The 27,936-nt window shown below is 48.2% G+C and overlaps 1 protein-coding gene across 2 annotated transcripts; it reads left to right on the top strand.

Moving 5' to 3' along the window:
* Positions 1 to 490: 490 nt before the first annotated feature.
* RASAL1 (RAS protein activator like 1) lies at positions 491 to 26,394 on the top strand. Of its 2 annotated transcripts, XM_042441489.1 has the most exons (21): positions 491 to 1,365; positions 3,906 to 3,962; positions 6,726 to 6,839; positions 7,233 to 7,294; positions 8,154 to 8,283; positions 10,683 to 10,764; positions 11,638 to 11,775; positions 11,881 to 11,969; positions 12,352 to 12,469; positions 12,879 to 13,029; positions 13,189 to 13,253; positions 13,430 to 13,542; positions 16,195 to 16,387; positions 16,536 to 16,673; positions 16,941 to 17,085; positions 19,699 to 19,874; positions 20,249 to 20,386; positions 20,684 to 20,819; positions 21,315 to 21,435; positions 23,843 to 23,907; positions 25,613 to 26,394. In XM_042441489.1, the coding sequence occupies exons 1-21, from the start codon at positions 1,301 to 1,303 to the stop codon at positions 25,753 to 25,755; spliced, it is 2,439 nt and encodes an 812-aa protein (XP_042297423.1). In that variant the 5' UTR covers positions 491 to 1,300; the 3' UTR covers positions 25,756 to 26,394. The 2 variants fall into 2 exon arrangements, 1 of the variants encoding a protein (XP_042297423.1); XR_006100876.1 differs by lacking the exon at positions 25,613 to 26,394 and having other exon boundaries at positions 21,286 to 21,435; positions 23,843 to 23,860.
* Positions 26,395 to 27,936: the final 1,542 nt, after the last annotated feature.

Raw genomic sequence — 27,936 nt, 5'->3', positions numbered from 1 at the left:
GATCCCCGTTTTGCACATGCATTTCCTAATGAGCAAATCAGGACACAAATATAACTTGGGATTTTTTTATTTGGACTACAACTTCCTGCATGTGTGTGTGTGTGTGTGTGTGTACACATATTTATTCCTTCCTTCCTTCCTTCTCCCCTTCTTTCCCTTTTTTCCTTCCCTCTTTCCTTCCTTCCTTCTTTCCTTCCTCCCTTCCCTCTTTCCCTCCCTCGCTCCTTCCTTCCCTCCTTTCTTCCTTCTCTTCTTCCTTCCTTCCTTCCTCCTTCCTGCCCTTTTCCTCCTTCTCTCCTTTCTTCCTTCTTTCCCTCTTCCCTTCTTCCTTCCCTCCTTTCTTCCTTCTCTTCTTCGTTATCTTCTTCCTTCCTTTCCTCCTGCCTTCCCTTTTCCTCCCTCCCTTCCTCCCACGCTCCCTCCCTTTCTTCTTTCCTTCTTTCCTTCCTTCCCTCTTTTCTTCCTTCTATTCTTCCTTCCTTCCCTTCCTCATCCCTTCCTATCTTCCCTCCTTCCTTCTCTCCTCCCTTTCCTCCTTCCTTCCTTTCTTCCTTCCCTTGCTAGCATATCTCCCAAAGGCACCTTAAGGCTGGACTGGATGGCCCCTGGGGGTCCTTTCCAACTCTAGGATTCTATGTATTCCTGCAGGACAGAAGGGGGTTGGACTGGATAGCCCTTGGAGGATCCCTTCCAACTTTTGGATCCTGTGAATCTAGGATGCTGTGTCTTGCTGCAGGGCAGCAGGAGTTTGGACTGGATGGCCTCTGGGGGTCCCTTCCAACTCTGGGCTCCTTGGAGCAGAGGCATCTTTGAGTTGGAAGAGCCCAACGGGGCTGCTCTACCCGGGCGCGGCCGCTAGAGGGCGGGTCAGTGGCACTCCTCCTCCTCTTTCTGCTGGTGCTGCTGCTGCTGCTTCTCTTGCTGGGCAACCTGTAGCCACCGCAGCAGTCGCTGGGCTGAGGATCGCCTGGCACCTGCCAAGCCCAGAGCCAGCTAGCCAGCCCTCCGGAGAGAGAAAAGGCCAGCTGGCTCTTGCTGAGGCTTGGCTCGGTGGCGATCGCCCCCAAAACTGGCTTTTGGGCTGGTAAGCTGTCTGGGGGGCTAGTGGTGCCAGGGCTTTGGAAAGCCACCCTGCCAGCCTGCCAGGCTCAGAGGCACCCTGCCTTGGAAGAATCTTGATCCCACTCCAGGGATCCTGGAAAAGAAAGACAAGCAGAAGGAAGAGAGGAGGGATCAAGAGGACCAGTAGCCCACTGGGGGCTTGGACTTGCCCAGCTGGCCTGCCTTGATCCTGGGCAGCATGGCCAAGAAGACCTCGCTCCATTTCCGCGTGGGGGAAGGAAGGGACCTGCCTGCCAAGGATGTGTAAGTGGCCCCTGATCTCCAGCCCCCCGCGGGTCAGTGGGTCTCATGGGAACCCAACAGTGGCCTCTGGGTGCCAGAGGGCAAGGGCAGGGCCTTGCAAGGGGTAGCCCCCTCACCTGCATCTCTCCCTGGGCCCCTTCTTCAAGACCAGGGGCTTCCCAAACCTTGGACCTCAGAAGTCCCAGCCAGCTTGGTCAAGAGTCAGGGATTCTGGGTGCTGAAGTGCAAAACCTCTGTCCAAAGTTTGGGGTCCCCGGCTCTAGATGACTTCTCTCAACTTCGTGGGGGGGGGGGCTCCTCCAGACACCCTTGGGATCTGTAGTTTCGCAAGCCCTGCTCTGCCCAAAGAGGGCTGGGGGCTGGCCGTACTACAAATCCCAAGACTCAAAGACATAGCCCTGTTAGTCTCTGTAGAGAGAGATCTTGCAGCACCTTTGAGACTCACTGAAAGGAAGAAGTTGGCAGCAGGAGCTTTCGAAGACTTTGCTCTGCTTTCTCAGATGCATTGAATAGACTGAAGCCTAGGAAAGCTCCTGCTGCCAATTTCTTTCTTGCAGCGAGTCTCAAAGGTGCCGCAAAATCTCCCTCCATACAGTCTCTAGAGAATTCAACCCCCTTCTGCCATGCAGGAACTCTCAATCAAAGCATTCCAGACAGATGGCTATCCAGCCTCTGTTTAAAGATCTCCAAGGAAGGTTTAATAAGTTTTTGCACAAAGTATCCACCAGACTTTCCTAGCTGGTCTTTTTGTGTTCTAGCATAAGCTGAGATGGGTTTGGATGGGGGCCAGAGCTCAGCCAAATTCATAACGGGGAGAGAGGTCTACCCATAGCTCCCCATATTTTATTGATTTTATTGATTTATTTCTTTTTTATGCCACCTTTCTCCCAAAAAGGGACTTAAAGCAGCTCACAAAATGGAGCATCCATGCTTTGGAGGGAGAGGATTAAAAAAGAAAGACTGTCTATCATCCTTCATGCCAAACTTTCCCAGATAAATTGGCCTAGCAACTAAGCCATCCCTTGCCTTTGGATGAGCCCGGTTTCAAAGAGAGATCTTCCATAGGGCCAGAGACAAGAGCCTTGGCTTTGGCACACATGTGTGCCCATGCTCACGATTCAGCGAAGTGGAAGGCCCCCTTGGCGTCGCGTCAGGCTGGTGGCATTTTGCCGTTTCCATGGATGTGGTGACAGATCTTTGTGCGGCTTCGCTTTGCAGGCTGCCTGAACAAGATGGCAAGGGATTTGTAGAGTAGGGGGAGGCAATGGTGGAAGACAGACACTCTTGAAAGGCCATTTGAGCACTGCAATTCCCAACTCATTGGATCACTGCAACTCCCAAGGATGCTGCCGCCGTGCAGAATCCCACCAAAGACTCTGGGCTGGTAGAGCCACAGAGCGTGTATCCACCCTGCAAAATTAAAGCAGTTTGACACCGCTTCAACTGCTATGAGTACTGGATCCTGGGATGTGTAGTTTGGCAACGCAACAGGACTCACAGGCAGACCAGGTGGACGACCTCCCCAAACTACACATTCTAGGACGCTGTAGAATAGCGTTACACAGTGGTGTCAAACTGCTTTAATTCTGCTGTGTGGACTAACACCCCCCCCCCAGCTGCAAACCAAGCAAGACAAAGTAGTATGAAACTGATCTAACTGTGTAGTGCAGACACACCCTAAAGGTATGTCTCGAAGGGTATGTGGTATGCCACCTTAAGTCCCTGTAGCAGGAGGAAGGCAGGATATTAATGTAAATATTAATATTAATATTAATATTAATAATTGTCCACACTACATAATTGTATGCGTTTATACATATACTTATAGAAGACGTTGACAACTTGTGGCCTTCCTGATGTTGCTGGACTGCCATTCCTGCTTCACCAACAGGACCAGTGGTGAAGGATGATGGGAATGGCAGTACAGTGCTACTCGAAGAGCCCCAAGTCGCCCACCCTTACATTATAAGCTTGTCGTAAGGTTTACAACTAACCCGCAGAAACGAACACACACCATTGCTATTGAGATACCTGCCGTTGTTCTCCAAGGATGCTTTTATTTTTTGAATGGCGATCCGGCATTGCCGGGCATGCCCTACGCAAGTTCAAGCAGCTGAATCAAGTTACTATGATTCGCGATCGAGTTACAATTCAGCCTGATATTAATCTATAAATAATAGAGGGGGAGTTTTTTCGCTGGCTGCCTTCGCGGGGCGACGCAATAATAATATGTTCTCCCAAGACGCCAGCCGGCGGAAACTCAGCCACGCACGTGTGCACAATGCCATTTTCCTCCCACTTGGCACCCGTGGTGGCCTTTGGGTGACACTGAACTGAAAGACAAAAAGGAGGCAGCCGATCGACACGGGCAGAAACCCACAAAGATGGGGAAATATTGGAGACAACGATGGAATTACTTAGACAGGCTGACCTGGGAGTCACCTCCGTGAATTTAGTGGGACTTTTCATGTCTGAATGCTCATCTTTACATCAATAAAACTGCTTGAATCCCCACCTAAACTTTATTTCCCCCCCCAAAGGTCCGGCACGAGTGACCCCTACTGCATCATCAAAGTGGACAACGAAGTGGTCGCCAGGTAAGGAAACGTTACGATGCCAGAGCTCTGAAATGTCCGCCAGCGCTCAAACCGCAACCGTGCCATGTATAAATCTTTTGAACGTAATGACCTGGCCCCAGTCTTACTGGTATTTCCCTTCCAGTAGACCCATTGCATCAGTGGGACTATCCATTTAACACCAGATTCGGTGATTCTATTCAAATTGAGAGTATGCATAGGATTTAAAACGATGCATAATTTGGAGCCAGCATGGTGTAGTGGTTTGCGCCTTGGACTATGACTCTGGAGACCAGGGTATGAATCCCGGCTCGGCCACAGAAACCCACTGGGGGTGACCTTGGTCAAGTCGCACTCTCTCAGCCCCAGAGGATGGCGAGGGCACACCCCTTCTAAAGAAGTCTGGCCAAGCAAACCCCACGATGCATTCGCCGTGATTCAAAAATGACTCGGAGGACCAGAGTTTGGGAACTGATGCGAGGCTAGTTAATATTAAGAGGAGGTTAGTGGGTCTACGGTAAGTATGGCTAAAATCTGAATCCAACAGCAAATCGTGTGCGTGGGTACAATTGGCAGGGATTCCTTGGGTCTCCACTTTTCTTTCTGCGAAATGGGCGGTGGGATTGCTTTGCTGGCAGCCCGGCAAACCTGACCGCCAACCTGGCAACAGTTTGCCGTGGGGCAGTGTGGTGAAGTGGAAGGGGCCCTGTCCTCCTCTGTCTGTGTGGGAAGCTGGCAGTGCCATCCGCAGCCTTGGCGCTCCCTACTCAGTCTCATCCTTCCTCAAATATTTGCTCAAGAGAAAGTTAATGGCATTTCAAGAGGTTTGACGAGGAAAAGATTGAATGGTAAGGATTTATATTTTGGGTGAGTAAACGATTAACTAGTGAAAGAAGAGGGTGCTGAAAAGACCAGCTTCCTGGAGCAGGATATGGTTCCCCAAATTTATTGCGAGGTTGGGAAAAGTATATTTTGAGGCCTGCAGCTCCCAGAATCCCTCCAACCAGTGGTCTGAAACTCCCAGAATCCCCTAGTGGTTTACGTCCGCAAGTTGGATTCTCCTCAAAGGGACTTTCCAAGCTCTGGTGGAGGGAAAGAGACAAATGCCTGCCTCTTTAGCAGAACGTGGGGGAAAACATTGTTGGGCTACAACTTCCAAGATTTTGCAGGCGAACATTGGGACATGTGTGACCAAAGCACATCAGAGTGTGGTCAAGACGTCGAAACATATACATGAGGGGGATCGTACAAACAAGGATATGCTGCAGAACTTTGCTTTTGCTTGAGTCTACAGGGAAGGGCAAGATTCTCCCCGCTCATCTCCACTACCTGCAGTGAGTTAACTGAGTGCAAACTACTTTTGCATTCCCAACTCCATTTGCAGGACTTAAAGCAAGCTGAAGACAATGTGTCTCGGCCAAGTTGTGACAATTGGACGTTATGGAACTCCGGGAATCCACATGGCCATTGGAGAATTGGGGGAATTGTAGTTCAAAAAGTATATGTCCATGCTCTGCTTCTGATCAGAGAAGGGTAGATAGCAAATTTCCATTCCCAGCCCCAGCAACATGGCCTCTGACGTACCCTATCCTGAAGCCTAAATGCTCTATAGGCTCTATAGGCTCCAAATCCCATGGTAAGTGGAGAGTCTGGGCCAGGCCCTGAGATGTAGCAACCTTGCTTGTGAGGTTGCTGATGTGCAAAGCCTTGGGGCTGTGAACCACAAACTTCACAGTGTCAGTCCGAGGCTTAGCTGGGCAAAGTGTTTCTTGGAACTACAGAGGCAGGGATTTTACAAGATCCATCGGTTCCTGTTTGCTTTGGAATCGGTTCTCGGCAATGCAAGACGGGCCAAAGGACGAAGGTGGATGGAGGTGGGGATGGATGTTGAAAACCAGCAATGCCTTTGTTGCAAAACTTGAGATTTGTTTTGTATCGCGGGATACGTGCGTGTGTATTCCTTGCTGGAAACCTAGCTGGGACATCGATAGAAAGTAACCAGATGCTGAGGGGTGGGAAGGCGTTATACAGTCCACCGAAGCATTTTAAAACCCTGGTTAACAACCTCGACTGTTCTACTGAAGGGTGACTAAGAGGGTGTGAGAAATATTCCTAAGTGTGATTTTGTGGTTAGTGTGTTGGACTAAGGCTGGAGAAATCCAGAACGAAGGTCCCACTCAGCCATGAAACTTAGTGGGTCATTTTGCGCTCAGTTAACTCCGCAGGGAGGGAAAGAAGGAGTGGAGACGTTTGCTTCCCAGTTGGCTTAGACCAGTGGTTCCCAACCTGTGGGTCGGGACCCCTTTGGGGGTCGAATGACCCTTTCATGGGGGTCGCCTAAGACCATTTGAAAACATCTATTTAATTACAGTTATAAAGTAGCAACAAAAATAATTTCATGGGTTGGGTCACCACAACATGAGGAACTGTATTAAAGGGTCGCGGCATTAGGAAGGTTGGGAACCACTGGCTTAGACAAAAGCAAACAGAAGTCACCTCTTCTAGCATGGATCTTCTTCCTCCTTAATAATGCTTGTCATCATGACCACACTCTGATGTTGCTTGGCCACACCTGTCCCAGGTTCCATCTGTGAAATGTTGGAAGGGATGTCCGTGGAACTGTCGGTTTCATAAAGGCTTAGCATTGGATACAGGAACCGTGAAGCAACACATAGATAAACCCCTTTGATTCAGTGGGTCTATTGTAGCTGGCGCTAGGACTTGGAGCACTCTTCCAAAGGCCATAACGTATTGAGCTCTGACCTCTCTTCTTCCGTCCTGCAGGACTGCAACTGTCTGGAAGAATCTCAACCCTTTCTGGGGGGAAGAATACACCCTCCACCTTCCAATGGGCTTCCATAACCTCTCTTTCTACGTTCTGGATGAAGACACCATTGGGTAAGCAGGGAGGGAAGGATACGGTGAAGCCTACAATCCCCGATATTAAACAGAAAGAAACATGGCATCACCCTACAACATCTGTGGGCAGTTGTTACAACCTCCAAAAGGCCTACTATTTGCATGAAGCACCCTATGATGGACACTTTTTGCTATATTTTGGGGTCATTTAGGTCCCGGAGAGGTTGACAAACTGATCCATTCAGGACATCCTAAAAACCGCTGCAACCACTTCACTTTGTCTTATGGGAGGCCCAGTCCTGGCCATTCAGGTTGAGGTTCATACTTGGAACGGCTTCATTTTACGACTTGTAGATTTCACCTTTGGTACCCAGATATTTGGGGTCAGCCCTGATCCCAGCTTGAGCCATCTCACTTCTTGTATCCACACAGGCATGATGACATTATTGGCAAAATTACCCTCAGCAAAGAGGCCATCTCTTCCAACCCACGGGGTAAGTACTGGTGGGTAGCCATACTGGGGAGGGGGGCACCCATGGGCCAGAGATTCTGGCATCCAACGGGCGCCAACTTCACAAGAAGGTGATGGAGAAGCCCTCAGTATCTCAGGCCCCGATGCAGGGAGCAAAGCCCAACTCTTGGAGGAAGCCACCGACAAAATAATAAAGGAAAATGTGGACGCTCTGCTTAGTATCCAGCCTGATGAAACGTGCCGGAGAACTTGAATGTTTGCTCACTGTTGTTGGGACCAGGGAAGCAAATGCCATCATGAAGTCAAAGGCTTTCATGCCCGGCATTCATAGTTTTTGGGGGGGTTTCATGCTATGTGGCCATGTTCTAAAAGAGTTTATTCCTGACATTTGCATTCTCTGAAGATGCCAGCCACAGGTGATGGCAAAACGTCAGGAATAAACTCTTCTAGAAGATTTTGGGATTTTCAGACTGGGCCAGCCCCCAGCTCTTCTCACTTTGGAGGTAACCAAAGACATCTTCAACCCCTCTAGTGTTGTACAGGACTAAGGCTTTTGTAACTTTACAAGACCATTAGCTTTCTCCACCAGTGTCTCACTAATCCACAAGTCCTAGGATCCCATAGGATGGAGCTAAAGGACTTCAAGTGGTGTCAAACGGCATTATATCTATAGGGTAGATGCACCCAAGGTCCAGAGTCCTCAGGGCCAGGGATGATTCTGAACTGACAACCCTAAGTGTAATAGCAAAAAACAGGAGGGTGTTGGGGATGAGATTCAGCACAAAGTCTCAGCGACTAGGGAAGAGGGTAGGTGAATAGCCATGGGGATGTTGGCTGGAACAGGACTGTGGTGTGTTCCCTGCCCTTCCAACCTGCTGCAGGAATTGACCGCTGGATCAACCTGAGTCGTGTCGACCCCAATGAGGAAGTGCAAGGGGAAATCTCACTGGACCTACAGATAGTGGAGGAAGCCCACAGGCGGGTCCTTTGCTGCCATGTCATTGAAGCCAGGTAGGAGGAAATGTTCTTGGATGTCTCTTTGCAAAACCAAAAGTGTAGAAACGTTGCCTGCCAAGGGATGGGTCCATCTTTCATGCAATTTCTCTCTTTCTCTCTCAGTCTCAACCAATCATCCTCTCTCTCTTTCAGCCCTAGCCTTGTTTCTACCAAGCTTTTCGTCTCTCTCTTTCTGCCAACCTCTTTGCTGAAAAAGACCCTGCTCCACGTTTGGTCACCCTTTGGAGTAATGGAGAGGGCTTTCTCAAGTGGTGGGGTTCAGACTTTGCATATCCTTCCTCCAAGAGTCTTGCTTAGTCCATTCCATCCCATGTTAGTGGAGATGCCACTTTATTTAGTCATACAACTCCAACTTGTTGCAACATCTGCACTAGCTGGGCACAATTCAAAGCAGTGTTGATTTTGACCTATATAGTCTGCCCTGCGTAGCCACGGATTCTGCATCCATGGATCCAACCATGGAGATTTTTCTTCTTCTTCTTCCAGAAAGCGCACCTTGATTTTGCCATTTTACATAAGAGACGCCATTTTAATATACCATTGTATATAAATGGACCTTGAGCATGCACAGGTTTTGGTATCCATGGAGCCAAAACTCAGTGGATATCAAGGGCCCACAAATACCCACACATCCTGGGATTTGTAGTTTGTTGCGGCACCAGAACACCCTGGCAGAGAAGGCTAAAGATCTCACCAAAATACAAATCCCAGAATCCCATAGCATGGAGCCATGGCAGTTAAAGGGGTGTCAAAGTGGATTAATTCTGCAGTGCAGATGCAACCATAGTCCAGTTGCTACAGCAAACCAGCCATCTCCTTCTCCTTCTCCTCTTTCTTGCTGGAGGTGCCTTCAGAGATGTTCAGGCTCTCTCCACTTTCCCTACCCCCAGTGATAAGGGAAGATGGTAAGAAAAAGGTGTCGTGGCTGTTGAAATGGAGTGTGAATCTTGCCGCCTCCCTGGCCCCCAGTGCTGCGGAAAGTGAGATTATTCACATCTTATGCATTTCTTAAAAATGAAAACTTGCGAAAAGCTTCAGGAGTGGGAGAGGTGGGGGAGAGAGCCCCAAGTTCTCCTGAATGTTTTCCATCTGGGTTGCGTCAGAACTTGGAAAAGTATGACTACAGCTCCCAGAATCCCTTAGCCAGAAGGACCAGTGGCTAGGCTGACCAGGATTTGGGGACTTGTAGTCCAAAAGGATTTGCTGTTCTCAGCTCTGATTCCAATAGATAAGGCGTTTCTTTTGTAATGAAAAAACCTACACACCATGCCAGATCGATATTATTATTATTATGTTTATGTTTATGTTTATTTATACCCCATCTTCCTCCCAGTAAAGGGACTCAAGGTGGCTTACAAATCTAAAACAGTCCAAGTTAAAACACTATAAATAGGCAGGTTCAAACGGAAGGATGCTGAGCCACATCTCCGCATCCTCTGAATCTTCGTTGCTGTCATCTCTTAATGTTTATAAAATGCCAATAATTACCTAAGCGAAGTACCATGATCGGGAGAGTACATCCCATCGCTTCCAGGTTTTGTTTTCCGATGACTTTGGACCAATTTCTAAGTCTTCTTCCCTGCATTTTAAAAGTTTGTGGGGTCCTGTGATATTGTGGAGGCAAAACGGTTGCATTTTGCTGTGGGTTTAAGCTGTTTGAGAGGGAGGATGGGGCAAAAAGAAATGCCCCCTAAGTGAACATTTTTGGGGAGGATCTGCCGATTTCGAGGCACTTCAGGGATGCAAAGAGCCAGTCTTCAACCATCCTTCCTGCTTTGCTTTGCTTTGCTTTCTTGCTTTCTTGCTGCTTCATTTTGCAGGTGTGAATCTGCTGGAGGGTTTGGTGTGTGGGTGAAAGAGTGGAGGGTTAAGGAAAGGAACTGGTCCAGTTGCTCATCCCTGGTGCCAAGAAAGCATCATGCCTCCGTGGCAACCAAAATGTGCGCCTAGGCAACCGGGCGGCCAATAGAAGACCAGATAACCGCGAAGCGAGGCTTGTGCGGTCAAGGGTGCTTGTACTGGGATAAGGATCCCTGTTGTGCCACTGTGAGCTTGAAACATCCCATCCCATAGTTTTTTGGGTTTCTAAAAAATATTATTTTGCACTCAGTACAGGGAATGCTTAGTTTCAAAGGCTTGAAGCCAGCTGTCCTCTTAACCAGAAAGGACGCCTTAATTCGGTTTGCACAGTTTGCAATGGCTATAATGGCTGCAAACTGCTGGGGAGGGAGTCTTAAGAACGACCACAGATTACTTTTCGAAACCAATTTTCCAAATTCTGGAAATTAACCCATGTACCAAGGATGATGTTCCTTCGTCCAATGTTGCACTATGTTTCTTGACTTCCTCCTGGAATACCTCCTGGCTTCCTTCTTTGTTTTTCTTCCTCTTAGGGACCTTGCACCACGGGATCTCTCTGGCACCTCAGACCCCTTTGCCAGAATTCTGTGGCATGGGCATGTCCTGGAAACGGCTGTGAGTATGACCATCGTGCATGCCATGTGTTGGAGCCAATGGATTGCAGATCAGGAACCAAGAGGTCAGAGGAGCTAGGGTCCAGGCCAAGAAGTCAAACCCAGAAAAGATTGTCATTGACTAGGCAAAGTTCCATCTGAAGAGAAAGTTTGAAGGCCCACTTCTTCTCAAGAGCCACTGGTTAACTTTGTTGTTATTGTGTGCCTTCAAGTCATTTGAAGGCACCCCTAAGATGACCTATCATAGGGTTTCCTTGGCACATTTCTTCAAAAGGGGTTTGCCATTGCCAAAGCATGATCCATTCTGGGAGTTGTAGTTCAAAAAGTCTAGTGGGGACCAGGCTGGAGGAAAGTGCCGTATCCCATCCCTGGTAGTTGTTGTTGCTGTGTGCCTTCAAGTCACTTCCAACTTCTGATGACCCTGTCATGAGGTTTGCTTGGGCTGAGAGAGTGGGACTTACTGAAGGTTCCCAAGTGGTTTTTGGTGGGTTTTTCGGGCTATGTGGCCGTGTTCTAGAAGAGTTTATTCCTGACATTTCACCAGCATCTGTGGCTGGCATCTTTAGAGAATAAACATCAGGAATAAACTCCTCTAGAACATGGCCACATAGCCTGAAAAACCCACAAAAAACTATGGATGCTGGCTGTGAAAGCCTTCAACTTCATGTTCCCAAGTGGGTTTCTATGGCCAAGTGAGGAATCAAACCCTGGTCTCTGGAGTCGTAGGCCAGTGCTCAAAACGTGACACCATGCTGGCTCTATGCACAACCGTGTACAAGAAGTAGCCATGCTCTATGGTGAGGTGGTCTTCAGGAGGTGACAAAGGCCTATTTTTGGTGGCCGCTTCTGCTGACGCGTTCTTCTGTCCCTGCAGATTATCAAGAAGACCCGCTTCCCCCATTGGGATGAGATGTTGGAGTTTGTCTTGGAGGAAGGGATTTCTGGGGAGACCCCTCTTGTCGTGGAAGTGTGGGACTGGGATATGGTGGGCAAAAATGACTTTCTGGGTCGGGTGAGTCGCAAGGGAGCAGGACCAGACTGTGGCCTCTTAACACACAACATGGTCCACTTTGCTGTCCTGGGCCTCTGTGACAACTTGCCTCTCTGTTCCATGCAGGTTGAGTTCTCTTTGGATGCCATGCAGCAAGGCTCCCCCAAAGGCTGGTATCGCCTGCTGCCCTTCCCCAGTGCAGAGGAGGATGCTGGGTAAATGTGGCACTTCTTTTGATGTCTTTGACTTGTACTGCATCAAGACACCCAGCAGAGTCAGGACCCTCAAGTGATCAGGTTTGGCATACTGGCTATCAGGCCAAGACAGCCAAGGTAAGTAACATGGTCTAGCGTGGGCACAGGATGGGTTTGAGGTCAAGTAGACCCAGAGGCAACCAGTGTGATGCCAAATGGGCAGAAGGGAAAGGGTTCAGAGGCAGGGAGCCAAGTCGGAAGGCAAGTACAAGCTGGAGTTTGGAAAAGTTGCTTTTTTGGACTACAACTTTTCTGAGCAAGGACACTGAATGCAGGCACAAGAGGTCCAAGGGTATACTCCACAAGGTGGGATCATGGGTATGCTGCTGTGTTCTGCCTGCAGGGGGAAGCTGGGGGCCCTGAGGCTGAGGGTTCGGCTCTCCGAGGATAGGATCCTGCCCTCCAGGTATTACCAGCCCCTCACTGAGCTACTGGTGGAGTCCATCTTGTGTCCTTCAGAGGTGAGTACTTGTCCAGAAGCTAAAAATAAACTGGACAAACATTGTGCTGGAAGATGGCCTAAGCAACACACAGAGCTGTGGTTCCCTTGTTCTAGTTGTGGCAGGTTGCACCCAGCTGACAGTGTGCAAGTAGCATAGTCATATGTGAGCAGAGATTTCACTGTACCGTGGAGAGCTCCTTGGAGAAGCTGAAGTTACCAAGTGGAGACTTATTTCCAAATAGGTTTACTGACTTCTAGGGCCATCCACCTGCACCAAGCACCATATTCGGGGATGAACCAAATTAGCCCAGCACTCACATCTGTACTGAAGTCCATTGGGGGAGATTGAGTGAAGGGAGACTTGAAATTTACACATGCACTCATGCTCACATGTTGTTTGTGAATGTTCCGCTGCATTGCGGGTACAGGACGACATCACGCCCGTCACCCTGCTGGAAGATGTTTGCTCTGTGGAGAGTCGCCAAGATGTTGCCACTAAGTTAGTCAAGATCTTCCTGGGGCAAGGCCTGGTGGTGCCCTTCTTGGACTATCTGAACCAGCGTGAGATTTCAAGAACGAGTAAGTGCCGTCCTACGTCAGAGGTGTCTTCTGCAGTTGCCCCCAAATTGTGCCAATCTTTTGTTTCCAAGGGCTTTAGATAACTGGCATACCAATAATGTTTCTCACTGCTCAGTACTACGTAATGTAGAAATTGCAAATCCTTCTCTGCTCTTTCAGCGGATCCAAACACCCTCTTTCGCTCTAACTCCTTGGCCTCCAAATCCATGGAGCAGTTCATGAAGGTGAGTGAGGAGCCCCTCTTTCCTTGGTCATGCACATAAAAACAAAGAACTTCAGAATTTCTCCAGCTAGGAGAGGATTTTCCTTTCCATATACATGCTTCCCCTTGCCTTGCTCACTGTGTGTCTTTTCTGCCCCTGCCCTTTCCATACACTATGGCCTCCTTGGATTCCTCTAGGTGGTGGGGATGCCCTACCTGCATGAGGTGTTGAAGTCCATCATTAACCGGATCTTTGAGGAGAAGAAGTACGTGGAGCTGGATCCCTGCAAGATCGAACCAAGCCGGACCAGGTAAGGGAAAGTTGATTTGTCTGCTCAGGGAAGAGAGGCAGTGCCAACAGACTTGACTTAAACAGCATGGATCTGGATGGTCTTCCTCAGTGTGAGGAGCATCAACACAATTTTGACATCCGCAGGAGAAAGGTAGGTGCCATTCTAGCAGCCAGCGGAAGATTGAATGCAGACGACACAGTCATGGGATAATGCGATGGCAGGGAAAAAAGGAAAGGGAGGCATTTTCAGGGATTTTTCCGAGACTGGGCGCACACCCCATAGCACTGCAGGCTGCTATCTTGTCTGCCCATCCCTGTCTCTGTTAGCCTCCATTTTTGTCCTAAGGACATCACTAAGGGCAGAACTACATCCAGATGAGATATCTCAGGGGTCTTACTGGAAGAAAGGAAGCATCACATCAAGCTGGAAAGAGTGCATTATCGCATCAGCATGCAGACTGTGTGCCAGGCTGGCTGAAGCAGTCATGAGTAGGTGACCTGGGCTGAACTGGTCACCAGCACCATTGTTGGCCATAGTTTCTTTTGTCGCCCGTCCATGCATCGGCCGTACAAATGCTGTAATATGGGATTTGTTTTGCATTAAAATTTGCACCTGGTTGATTTGCAGAGAAAATGGCGTTTTCTGCACAGGAAACAGCATTTTCCGCACAAGGATTAATATTCCTGCATTGAAATATATATTTTTTCATACAGAAAAGGCTGTTCCTTGTGAAGAAAATGCTCCTTTCTGCGCAAAATGACCATATGTGCATTTTGCGCAGTCTAAGTCCCAAATTGCTGATCGCTTTTGAAAACCGCGTGGTTTTCAAAGACTTTCTCACGGCATGACAGGAAATGCCAAACTTGCTCCTTGCAATCTTGGAGAAGAAACATAGCAAAGAATTGCATCCCTGGCTTTGTAGGGATGATAAGATCTAAGGTATCTGTGGGCAAGAACGCAGAACTCAGCCTTAGGAAGAAGGCAGTGGAAAAGCCAAAGAGATACTTGTCTTGATAAGGGGAACATGCTCTTGTTTGGTTGAAAGGTACAAATGAGGCAAGACCATAGCTGTGTCAGAAGCATGAAAGAGTTGCATGGTGTGTGCGCACCTGTATGTGAGCGTACATGTTTGATTTATGCAAGGGCTAGGGACCTCAGTCATGGCTACCAAAGGGTGACATGTGGATGGAAAGTGTTTTCAGTTGAAAACGGCTGCTACTACAGCATTAGCCCTGAGAGCAGATAGTCGGCATGCTTAACAAGGATTTCGGCAGCTCCAAAGAGAGCCACTTTCCTGGGAGAGGGATGCTGGTCCTGGCAGTTGCTAGGCAACCCTATCTCTGGCATGCTGTCAGAAAGTGAGCATGCTCCTGCATCAAGGATGACATTCAGCTGGGATGTTCAGGGAGGGTTTTGGCCCCTGGAAAGTGTTCATCCTTTCTATGGTAACTCTCCAGAGCTGCATCCGACTGGAAGCATTCAATGGGAGGAAGGTAGAGAAAGGCTGTAGCATCAGAGTGACCGTTGCAAAGATTTTGCAAGGTGCTTGGGCAGTTAAGCGGATGATACTGGCCCAGGTGTAGAATATTTGCTCAGATACATAGATAACATGATCCGGACCTAAATATGCCTCCTGGAGCTCTGGTGGAAGAAATATGGGACATGCCATGACAATGTCTGTGGAGAAGCAGGCCAGCACCTATGTCTAGCCATGAACAAAACGGCTGTACAGGTTGAGTCTCCCTCATCCAAAATGCTTGGCATCAGAAGCAATTTGGATTTCCGATTTTTGTCCTTTTTTGGATTTTGGAATATTTGCGTGTAGATAATGAGGTACACTGGTGCCTCGGGATACGAAATGATCGGGTTACGAAATTTCCGGGATACGAAAAAGTTGGATTGGCAAAAACTGTTTCGGGTTACGAAATATTTTTCGGGTTACGAAATTCATTTCGGCGCGAAATTCAAATGCTGCAAAGTGCAGCTATAGGCTTTCCAGTGCTAACGGAAAGCCTTTTCGGGTTACGAAATTTTCGGGTTACGAAAGGAATGGCGGAACGAATTAATTTCGTAACCCGAGGCACCAGTGTATCTTGGAGATGGGGCCCAAGTCCAAGACCATTGACTGGCATCGGAGGGCTGTAAAGGCATATCTCAGTGGTGGACGGTGGTTTCTGTGAATGTCAGGGCTGAGTTGTGGCTACAGTTGCATACACACTGCAGAAATAACCCAGTCTGACACTACTTTCATGGCCATGGCTCAGTGCTATGGAATTTGTAGTTTTGTGAGATATGTAGCTTTCTCTGTCAGAGAGTTCTCGTGCCGTAGCAAACCACAATTCCCAGATTTCCATAGCACTGGGCCGTGGCGGTTTAAGTGGTACCATCCTGGATGATTTCTGCGGTGCGGATGTACCCTCAAAGAACCTCAAAGATCTTCCCCATCCCATTCCAGGCCTCTAACCACATCACCACCTTGGCTTAAAACATAGGAGTAGCTATTTCGACCATGGCCGTTGAAAGGTTTGCTGAAAATGTATTCTGTCCCTTTGGCTTTTTCCAGGGGAACGTGGGAGGGAAAGGAGGACCTTGTATGGTGGTCAATGGGCTCAAGATGTGTCCGTGGATTTGGGGCCGATGCACCTTTCCGTCATTCTGAAATTTTTTCAGGCGCATCTCCTTCAAGGGCTCCCTGTCTGAGGCGCAGATACGAGAGAGCAGCTTGGAGGTGCTGAAGGTCTATCTCAGGGACATCATGGAGTCCATTATAGGCTCCATGGAGAAATGTCCTGGCGCTATGAGAGTCACCTTTAAACAGTTGCACAAGCAGGTGGCAGATCGCTTCCCGGAACCAGAGAACCAGGTGTGACCTTTTTGATTGATTGATTGATTGATTGGATCCCTAACCCACTTTTGCTTTGTGCTTTTTTTGCAACTGGTGTTTGCTACTATTTTGACTTTCCGTCAAATCGTGATGGGTTTGGTTCCTTTTGTTGCTGTCTTCCTTCAAGGAGGCAAAGTACATTGCCATCAGCGGCTTTCTCTTCCTGCGTTTCTTTGCTCCTGCCATTCTGACGCCCAAACTGTTCAACCTCCGAGACCAGCATGCGGACACACAGACCAGTCGTACCCTCTTGCTCTTGGCTAAGGTACCACCAAGCTGGCGCATTTCCCCAGGGTTGGGCGAGAAGCCGAGCCCCATATCAATGCAATAGGATCAAGGTGAATTTGCACAACAGTGCATGGGATTCTAGGACAGCTCCTTAGAGCCATATCGCATGAAAAAAGGAAACCAAAACGGAGTGCGAGGGTACCAGCTTTGTGACTCTCCGCATGTCGTTGTCCCAAGAAGGCATGAGACCCTTTTCCCTGTCTCTTCTCGCACAGTCATTTTGTCTTCTTTTTCCTCTGGGCAGGCAGTGCAGAGTATTGGAAACCTTGGCCTCCAACTAGGGTATGGCAAAGAACAGTGGATGGAGCCCCTGCATCCCTTCATCTTGTCCAGCATCGAACGAGTCAAGGAATTCTTGGATCGGCTGATCGATGTGGATTCTGAGAATGGTGAGCACCCATGTACCAGTCTCCTAAAACTAGCGGGGGGTCATCTACCCCGTTAAATCCGAGCGTTGACTAAGTAATTCCAAATGTAAGTCATTCCATTTCCGAACAGCCTATACAAAAGGGACCCTGGAATATCAACTTAGCAAGGAAGGATCCCCTCACTCTTTTGGTGCTATAGTTGTACAGTGGTGCCTCGGGTTACGAAATTAATTCGTTCCGCCATTCCTTTCGTAACCCGAAAATTTCGTAACCCGAAACACTTTTCCGTTAGCACTGGAAAGCCTATAGCTGCACTTTGCAGCATTTGAATTTCGCGCCGAAATGAATTTCGTAACCCGAAAAATATTTCGTAACCCGAAACAGTTTTTGCCAATCCAACTTTTTCGTATCCCGGAAATTTCGTAACCCGATCATTTCGTATCCCGAGGCACCACTGTACAGTGGGCCCTTGGTATCAACTGGGGTTTGGTTCTAGGGCTCCCCGTGGATAACAAAATCCAAGGATGCTCAAGTCCCATTATATACAATGGGATATTGTTGTTGTTACTACTACTACTACTACTACTACTACTACTACTACTACAGTGGGCCCTTGGTATCTGCCGGAGTTTGGTTCCAAGCCCCCCTGTGGATACCAAATCCATGGATGTTCAAGTCCCATTAAATACAAATGGGGTATTACTATTACATTAGGCCCTTGGTATCCGTTGGGGTTTGGTTTCAGAACTCCCTGCGGTTACCGAAATCAGTGGAGGCTAAAGTGCCATTAAATACAATGGGATATTATTATTATTACTAGTACTACTAGTACTATAGTGCGCCCTTGGTATCCACTGGGGTTTGGTACCTGGACCCACTGTGGATACTCAAATCTGTGGACGCTCAGGTCCCATTAAATGCAATGGGGCATTACTACTAGTACTACAACTACTACTACAGTGTGCCTTTGGTATCCACTGGGGTTTGGTTCCAGGACCCCCTGTGGATACCAAAATCCGTAGATGCTAAAGTTCCATTAAATACAATGGCAGAGCAAAACGGTATCCCTTATATAAAATGGCAAAATCAGGGCTTGCTTTTTGGAATTTGTCTATTTTCAAAATATTTGCAAGCCATGGATGCTTGAATCTGTGGATTTAAAAAGGTCCACAGTTACAGAGGGCTGGATATTGTTTCTTTAGTTCCGTTTATAGCTGTGGGGGAGTCCTTGCTAAATGGTGGAGGAGGAGGAACATCACATGGTGCAAGGGCCGGCGTCTGTTGTGCGTGATGGCGACGTCTTGAGCTTTGGTCGCGGGCGTTGAAGTGATGACAACGTGGGTGGCTGGAGCGTCTGTTTTGTTCCACAGGCCTGCAGTTTGGAGCACTGTTTGTTGGGAAAGTAACTAAAAATAACCACGGTGGCTACCTTTCAGAAACAGGAAAGCACCACCGTATTTTCAAAAACCATTTTCTGCAGCAAATTCTATGCACGCTTTATCTGGGAGTGAGTTCCAGTCTACTTAGAAGGGGCTTGCTTCTGTGTTGACATTGGACTCACAGTCACTGCTCTGAGGGTTCATTTACACTGTGGAAGTTTGATACCACTTTAAATGCTTTAGCTCTGTCCTATGGAATCCTGGGATTTGTATTTTGTAGCATCTTTAGCCTCCTTTGCCAAAGAGTGCTGATGTCTCACCAAACCACAAAGCCCAGGATTCTGTAGGATGCAGCCATGGCAGTTAAAGTGGTGTCAAATTGCCTTATTTCTACAGTGTAGATGCACCCTGAAATGTCAGAAGTCATTCCTTACAGCCTGCACTTATAAATGCAACTGGACATTCATAAGGGGCAGAGACTTGGCGGCAATGGGTTTGCTTGTATCTTAAGGTTCTCATGAAGCTGGATTTGCACCAAATCCCACAAGATGCTTTTCCTGAGCCACTGTAGGATTGTGGAAATTGTAGGGAAGGAGTCTCAACCATCTTACATGAGCCTGCCAAAGTAACTGATCCCATAGAGGGCCCTTTAATTTTGCAAATGTGTTGGTATGTTTAGGCGTTGTGGCAGCCGGGACGAAAAGAAAATTGCTTTAGACCCGACATTCTCTGCAAAAGTAGCAATTTCTTTTTTTGCACCTCCTGCGATTTGTTGTGAGAAAATGGATGTCTCACCTTGAGCGTTCACACCTTCTTGGAGGCGAAAAATAATGTGTATGTTTTAAAATGTCAGCGGCTAAAATGCACGTAACTGGGCCAAGAAAGCTTACATTAGTCATTGGGGACGGGTGCATCCATTAAAGAAATAAATCTGCCCATTAGGAGAGAATTACTGTATTCCACTAAGTGGACAGATTTCGGTGTAGGAAGAAAATGCAAAGGTCTTAAAGCACTGCGATTCGGTATGAACTGCCTTAGCTGCATCCTCTTGGTTTCCTCCTGGCTTCCAACAACCACAAAGCAACCTTGAATCCCATCCTTGGCGAAAGATGGGGCATAAATTCAATCAGTCAATCATTAAAAAGAAAAAAATTCCCTATCTCAGATTGTGATTTTGTCCTGAGCAAACCAACGGCTCTCCCACCCATCCCATGGTACCATGTCAGATCAAAACATCTCTCTTTTCTTTCCGCAGAGGCGAGCGAGAGGCAGCCCTGGACCCTCTTCCACCCCTCTGCCACCATCAAAGAGGGCTACCTTCACAAACGCAAGGCTGACAGCCTCCACTTGGTCTCGCGCTTCACCTTCAAAAAACGCTACTTCTGGCTGAGCAATGAGACCCTCTCCTACTCCAAATCTCCCGACTGGCAGGTGGGCACAGAACTAGCCAACCCGGAGCCCCAATGGGGCGGGCTATGGATACTAAGACCTTGTTTCAAAAAGAACAATGGTGAGAAACCCATTGAGAACAATCAGAACAACCGGGGAGTGAGCAGAAGTTATGGTTCCCTTCTGATTTCCAAAAAAAGTTCTCTTCTGGGCCAACGTTGGTCCAAGGGGTTTGCAAAATGTGACGGAAATGCACCCCATGCCACCTAATTTTGGTGCATTTTAGGGCCAAACCTTTTTATTTTTTAGACATTTTGCAAAAATTATTTTTGCCTTCAAGAAAGAGCCGAGTAATGGTGAGTTGCATTAATCCCTACCCGTTGGGCCTTGGGTTTGGTTTCTCCCTCCCCATTCAGGTGCGCACTTCCATCCCTGTCCAACGGATCTGTGCGGTGGAACGGGTAGATGAAAATGCTTTCCAGCAGGCACACATGATGCAGATAACCACGCGGGACAACGGAGGGCAGCTTCTCACCATGTACATCCAGTGCAAGGTAAGCCCTGGTCGCAAGTGGAGGCCCACAACGGTTGTGGGTTCATCTTGAGATGATCGCTACCTACCATAAAAGAACCTGCCCTGGGGTGGATTGGACTGCCACACTACTTATGAACACCATGTCCATAATCCCACCTTACTACACTAGCAGGCTTTCCAGTGCTCTAGACTTCTGTAGCAAATGCAATGATTGTTGTCTCTTTCCTGCTCCATCATTCCTTTTGAATTCGGTAACCAAATGTTTTACATAAACATGAATGCTGTCTCTTGACCTGCCCTCTGTTTTCTTTGGTAGAATGTCAATGAGCTCAACCAGTGGTTGTCGGCCATCCGGAAAGTGACTGTCTCCAATGATTGCATGCTGCCCTTTTGCCACCCGGGCACCTTCCGTGGCAATCGCTGGACTTGCTGCTTACAGACTGACCGTACTGGTAACCCGGCTCAGATTCCTCATATCTAAATGGGGTCAGAGCCTGGAGAAATCTAGTTGATAGGACCCCTTCCCTTTCCCCTCCAGTCAGATGTATCCAGTTATTTCTTTTGGTGAATTGCCTCTGTTGCCCAAGTTTAAGAATAACTAGCTATGGGGTGGTTTATTTCCCCCTTTCCCCAGCTGTTAGCACTTGCTATTCTTGAGGTGCAACAAGGGAGAGATTTTGTCTTCTCTGTTGTTGCAGGGGGTGGTCTCTGGAGGAGGAAGATCACATAGTTCAGTGGGCAGAATTTTTCTCTGGGAGGACAATGTCTTCCTTCCCCCAGCCTGCGCAGCTATACCACTGTCATCGTTCATTGCGCAGCCACCCATGTATTGCGAGGCATGTCTGTCTAGGTTTCTTTTAAGGCCCAAACCCAAATCAGACCTTGCTCGATGGGGGTCATCCATTCCTCACCTTACAGGACCCTCCATGGTTGTGGTTTGGTTACAGTTCACGGCTGCAGCCGCACGCACTCGGCAGTGACCCTGGGGGACTGGAGTGACCCGTTGGACCCAGACACAGAAGCCCAGATGGTGTACAGGCAGCTCGTGTCGGGCACAGACAAGCTCAGGTCCGTGGAAGGTGATGTACCCTTGGTGGCGGGCAGAGGGGCAGACATTCGGCATGTTGCAGGGGATAGATAAGGAAGGATTTATTATCCATATCAGATGTGCCACATGGATTCTACAAAACAGAGATAGCATTGATTTGTGCTAACCTGCCCTGCAGTGAAGGGTTACAATAGTTTGGGGGCACAGATGCCGAGTATACTAGATTTTCATCTGTGAAATATTGGAGAGTTTGCAGTACCTGCTGACATTTCAAAGCTGGACACCGAGTTCAAAGTGCAAAGGTAGCTTGTGCTCAACTCAGCGGAGTGAGAAGAGAGGAGGTTCATCCAAGCAACATCAAAGTTTGACCAAAGGGGCAAAAGTTATTAAGGAGGGAAACAGACCAATAAGGAGGGTTTGCAACAGTTTGCTTTTGCCTGAGCCCACTGGGAAGGGGACTATTCCACCCCTCCTACATTTCTTGATCCCTCGTCTAAAGCAACTTTAAATGCCACACAAAAGACCAGGTTCAAGTCCTTTCTGGGCCGCAAAATTCACTGGGCGGCCTTGGGTCAGTCACTCTCTTTCATTGCTTACCTTCCAACAGTTTGCAGATCAAAATCAGGAAACATGATGGCTAAAGTTACTAATGGGGGGAAAAAACAAGCTAGGAGAGGCTGCGGCAGTTTGCTTTTGCCAGATCCTCCTGGGAAGGACAAGTTTCTGTCCCCTTCTCTCCTCAACCCCCACCCCTTGCCAATTTAATGCAGTGCAAACTATTTTTGCCCTTTCAACTCAGTTTGCAGCAATGGAAGTAAACTGAGAGTAAGGGGGAAAGCAGGAGAAGGAGGAGGGAGAAACTGGGACATTTTAAAAGCCGTTGAAGAAGTGGGACAGCAGAGGATTAATCCGCCCAGATGCAGGATATGGGCCAGAAACCAAACCTGGGACCCTCTGCATACAAAACCAGGGCTAGAGTCCATTCCTGAGCCATAATATTCTGCCCTTTTGAAAGAAATTGAATCGAATCCATAAAACAAACGGCGCTCCTCACCACTCGAGTGTAATTATTTGTCTGTCAATTCAAGTCGAGCCTGGAATGGATAACCAGAGAGCTGAGGTCTTGTCCGGGTGAGGAATAATAGCATTTTTGATTGCTTTTGGAGTTGTTTGTCTGTTGTCGCGCGGTCTCGGTTGAACTAGCCAGGTAATTGATAACATTGATTTGCGCCAGAAAGGCGTATAAGTGGATCGCTCTTTAGGCCAGATGTGACTGTTTCGCCTTAAGTACTTTTTGTGAATTAATAAATCGCATGCGAGCGACGGAAATGTTTGGGCATGCAAGAATTTTGGTGAGTGAGTGGGGCTTGGTGTGTTGTAAGTGGGGTATGTCTGAGTAAATAGGGAGGGCATCCCTTTACATGCGCGAATGGGATCAGTGTGGTGTGCGAGACTGGTGGATGTGTATGCATTAGTGTTGCCAATGCAGGATCATCCTAGGGCAAAACCTGAGACCTAGGGATGGTTTTGAAGATATCATTAAGTGTGGTGTAGTGGTTTGAACATTGGCCTAGGACTCTGGAGATCAGGGTTCAAATCCTGGCTTGGCCATGGAAACCATGGTGACCTTGGACAAGTCACACTTTCTCGGCCTCAGAGGACGGCAATGGCACCCCCCCCCCCTGAAGAAGCTTACCAAGAAAAACTCAGGATAGGTTTGTCTTAGGGTCACAGTAAGTCAGAAACAACTTGAAGGCACTTCATGGTCGCTCATAGCATGTCACTGAAACACACACACAAACACATCACATAACACAGAGGATGCTCCCACATTGCAGAATTAATGCAGTTTGACACCGCTTTAATTTCCATAGCTCAGTGCGATTGAATTCTGGGATTTGTAGCTTGCTGTGGCACCAGGGCTCTCTGAGAGAGAAGGCTAAACATCTCACCAAATTACAAACTCCAGAATTCCATAGCATTCTTGAGGCATGGCAGTTAAAGCAGTGTCAATTTGCATTAATGCTGCCATGTAGAATCAGCCACCGAACGCATGTTCCTGTTTGGAAATTAAGGCCGAAATCTTAGCGGAAGAGGCTGTTCCCAGATCAGGGTGAAATGAGGGGATGATGTCTTTTTACACTTTCGGATGTTCTTCTGTCTGTTGGGCTGTGGCCTCACCCACAGCTGGCATACAGCATGGCACAGTTCGCTAGAGCCAGTATTGACATTGGACCCAAAACTGTACCCCTTCCCCAGATGCATGCTTTTTTGGGGAGAGAGGGGGCTAGGGATAACCAGTCATGTCCATTCTTTGGTCTAGCAAAGGATTCCTTTCCGTAAGGCTGTGTTTTTTTATGCCTGCCAACTGCACCAAGCAATGGGCATTTCAGACTTCTCTAACATGTTATCCTTCTTTTTCCATAGGGAGAAATACCAGGAGTTTTCCATCATGGGCGCCATGCAGGAACAAGACAGCAGGGCTGAAAAAGGTACAGGCATCGCCTCTTTGGTTGCCAAAACCAGAGATGCTGAAAGGGTAGAGGTTGTAACCGTTGGTCAAAACTAACCATACGAGCGCTCAAGTCGTGAATCCCATGGCAGCCAGCCCAAGAAACGCTGGCTTCCTTGTATGTGTATGGCATGCTCTGTGGCTTGGGATGCTCAACTCACCTTGGTATAAGAACAGAACGAACAAGGGGCATTTAAAAAATGCTGCATGGGAATCGTTTTTTTCTTAAACAGCCATCGCAATCCCTCTTTGCGTGCCCGATTTCCATGTCTACTGAGGCCAATTCTGCCATCAGTGAAGCATGCTGGCACCCCCAGCAAACTGGCCTTTCGCTTTTCGATCGAAAGCACCAGTTTGCCAGCATTCTGTTGCCGAATTTTCTTCTCCAGCCCTCCATGTTTCTGAATTTTGCAGCAGTTCAGCCATTGGACCCTGGGGAGGCAAAAGGCCAGCTGTGGTTTGCTAGCTTGTAGTTTATTCCAAGTCTGTGACAAATTGCGGTCTAGATAGAAACTGGGAAGGCATCCAGCGCTCAGGATCCTGTCATCCTTCCAAGAATCTGGAAAAAAGGGACCCTCCCTTTTCCTCCAGTCTCCCAGACCCTTGTGGATAATGGGAGGTCTCTTCCGCTCTGTCATTGCATGAAGTCATGGCTCTGTACATCCTTAACCAAGGGTGAACGATTGCATCTCCTGGATGGATGGCCAATGTTCACAATGGCGGAAAGTCAAAAACCGCCTTGAGCTAGCGGGGAGGGATGATACGGGAGCCCTTGGACGACTGGCACAACACTAGCCCAATGGGGTGTACTCTCCGTCATCCCACAAGACCTTTTGGCGGCTATAGGAGCAGTCGTCGACTTGGGAGGCAGCGTTTCCCAAATTTTGGTCTGCCAGATGTTTTGGACTTCAGCTCCCAGAATTCCCAATCGTCGGCCCAAGCGACTTGGGCTTCTGGGAGCTGGAGTCCAAAACACTATAGAGGAAGCACTAGGCTTCAGTGCCTCCATTTTGCTAGCCAAGGTGGCCTTTGGCTCTTCTTCCATCACTGTATTGCCAATGTGCTGCAGTGGTTAGAGTTCTGCGTTGGGATTTGGGAGATCCAGGTTCTAGTCCCCTCTAAGCCCTTTATCCTAAGATCACAGGGTGGCTTACAATCAAATCAACATAAAATCATAAAAACGTGCAAAAGTTTGAAAGGTTAAAAAATATATTGAATAGTTTTTCCATTTGAAAACAGACCATTGGGAACCAGTTAAAACAGTTGTAAATAGTACAAGCACAAGACATGCGCATCCTCAGTTGCATTGAGGCACCTGTTATGCCACATGCCATCCATTTATCCAGCTAAACGGTGAAAGAGGGCGAGCAAAAAAAGTAACTCATCCATTTATGGGCAAGGTTAATGTAACAAATGTTGGCCAGTATGCCGTTTCATCTAGGCTGCATCCACACTGCAGAATGCACCCACACTGTTGCAACAGTTACCTAAATGGAATGGATACCTAGATTTACTCAACTAAGTAGCTGATGCAAAATACTTTTCTGTAATGAATTCCTTTTTTTTCAAAGCTAGATGTCATTTCCACCGCCAGGTATAATTTTCTGTTTTTTAAAAAACATCTCTCTCTCCTCTCTTTCTCTTCTCTCCTTCCCTCCTTCCTCCTGTTCTCTGCTCTTGCCCAGATGCCAGCAGCCGGAGGATGGCAGCAGCCGCTCGCCTTTTAGAAATCATCCAAGATCTGGAACGGGCCCACGACGCTTTTGAGCGTCGGGAAAAAGAGGACTTAAAAGAGCAGGCAGTGACCAACACAGTGCCCCAGGCCTAGGCGGTTTCTTCTGTTTGGACCCCCCAGTTGTGTGTTTCCTCTGTATCGTCATGATGTATTTACATCTGTCAGGGTTGTCATGTGCGTGTAGGGGGAGCTGGGCTCAGTCACCTGTGTGACACCTTTGTAGCTTTTGAGACTGTGATCCCAGGATCACGTTTAGTTCATGGTCCCCAAAGGAAGGAGAGGATGGGGGAAAAGCCACAGCTTTGCACCTTCTTGGGACCAGATCTGGCCCACGTTCTGCAAGACCCCTGCTACTTGGATGTGTTCCAGGAGAACAGAACCTTTCTGAATTGTGCCGTTGTGGCTCTGGGTTGGTTGACCAGAGAGGTAAGCTCAAGCTTCTGAGTGTATATGCGTGTTGCAGATTCATGGGAACACAGACTGCAGTATCGGGTGCGGCATTTGGCGCAGTGAGAATCTCAGCTGCTTTAAAAGGGAAACACAAAGGAACAAGTTTTGAGTCCTTGGGACTGTGAAGATGGGCTTGAAAGCGTGGTGGGATGGTGCCTTCTGAAGTTTCAGAAAGTAGCCCAACGCTTGCTGGAGGTTTTTCAACAGGCACCGAGAGAAACCTGGGTGCCTCTACAAGCATGGGAAGGGATTCTGGGGAAATAAATGGAGAATAAATGATGTGAGAGGACAAAGCTTGCACATATTTTGCCTACTTTCTCAAGATCACTCCTCTTGGTGTCGTACAAGGGTGGCTGGCTCATGAACTGCATCTGGCCACAAAAGAGTGCTTTTGTGGCCCTCAGGGAGCAAGATTATTTTGCTTCCAAATGCCCACCAGGGAGTGTAAGGTGCATTTTCACCACATTTTCTCCCAGGCCATTTTCTCCACATTGCATGAGAGTGGTATCCAGCAGACAGCGACAGAAGCAGAGGCTCCCAGAAATGCAATTTTCCTTGGCCAGAATCCTGTTTGTCTGATGATGTTCTGGGCACATCAGTAGGCACCCATCGGAGCTGACTTTTTTGTTACTTTATGCTGAATCACACTGAAAACGTGCCCTACTGAGTTGCTTGGTGGTTGTTTATTTCCTAGCAAAACCTTTGGGAAGGCAGCAGTGGTGCTGCATCACTCTTCACCTGTTGCATCTCTGTTTGGCGTAAGCCAGGCCAATGCAACAACCGCACAGTCCAGAAAAGGGGCTGAAATAGATGTGTCCCGAGGCCTGCGGGCCGATTAGGGTAGGGCAAGCAAACAGAAACTGGTGTTTCAAACAAGGGCATCATGTGAGTCTTGCCACAGTCAGCAACCTGGCCCATCTCATGACAGGTTTACTAGTGTGAACCCTCAACCAACATCGCCACTGGTGTGTGAGCTCTGAGTTGCACAAAGGAGAAGTAAGTGCGACAGTGAGAGCTCAGTCTGACATGGGCTTGTGCTATTGTCGTATGCTTTCAGTAAACTGGGTGTGGCTTGTACTCTGAAGTCCCCCCACACGGCTGGATGCGCATGGTTGTTTTTTGAGGGGGGAATGTGCACACCTCAAAACCTGTGCATGGAAAAATGCACAGGCCTCAACCACTGTGACAATCCACTTTCCTCATGGGAGGGGTAGAAATGTGTTCAAAGAAGGGGCATCATTTTAAAAAGGCACTAAAAGTGAACACATTTGAAGGGGAAATGCTCCTCAGAGGGGTGGGTTTTGCTCTGTAAAGAAAGGGACCCCTGCCTGGACACCCCTTATGAAAGGCTTTTTGGGCAAGTTCTGGCCTGCTGGGTGGCTTCTTTTTTGGATTCAACGGCAGATGCTTCCCCAACTAGTCTTTTTTTGGACCACAGTAACAGCCGCAAACAACCCAGCTCCCCAGGGAAGCCCTGCCAAGCGCTGATGATTCAGCAGTGCTAAATCATCCCATAAATCATGACTGCCACCAAGGTGCCCGTTCAACAGGATCTCAAGGGGAAAAACTTATGCCAGCCTTCTCTAACCTGGTGCCCTCCAGGTGTGTTGGCAGACTAGTTGGTAGCTGGCAACATTCTGCCTCAACATTTGGAAGAACATCCTGACAGTGGAACATACTCCCTTGTAGTGCGGTCTCCTCTTTTGTAGGTCTTTAAACAGAGGCTGGATGGTGGACTAACACCAACCAAGGTTCCGACCAACGAGTTGATTTTTTAGTTCAGGGATATATGTACATATTGAAAAAAGCAAGACACGGGTAGCA

This window comes from Sceloporus undulatus, chromosome 10, assembly GCF_019175285.1.
Source record: "Sceloporus undulatus isolate JIND9_A2432 ecotype Alabama chromosome 10, SceUnd_v1.1, whole genome shotgun sequence".
NCBI classification, from domain to species: domain Eukaryota; kingdom Metazoa; phylum Chordata; class Lepidosauria; order Squamata; family Phrynosomatidae; genus Sceloporus; species Sceloporus undulatus.
Note: the sequence above shows the minus strand (reverse complement) of the source record. Positions and strands in the feature narration are given on the sequence as shown.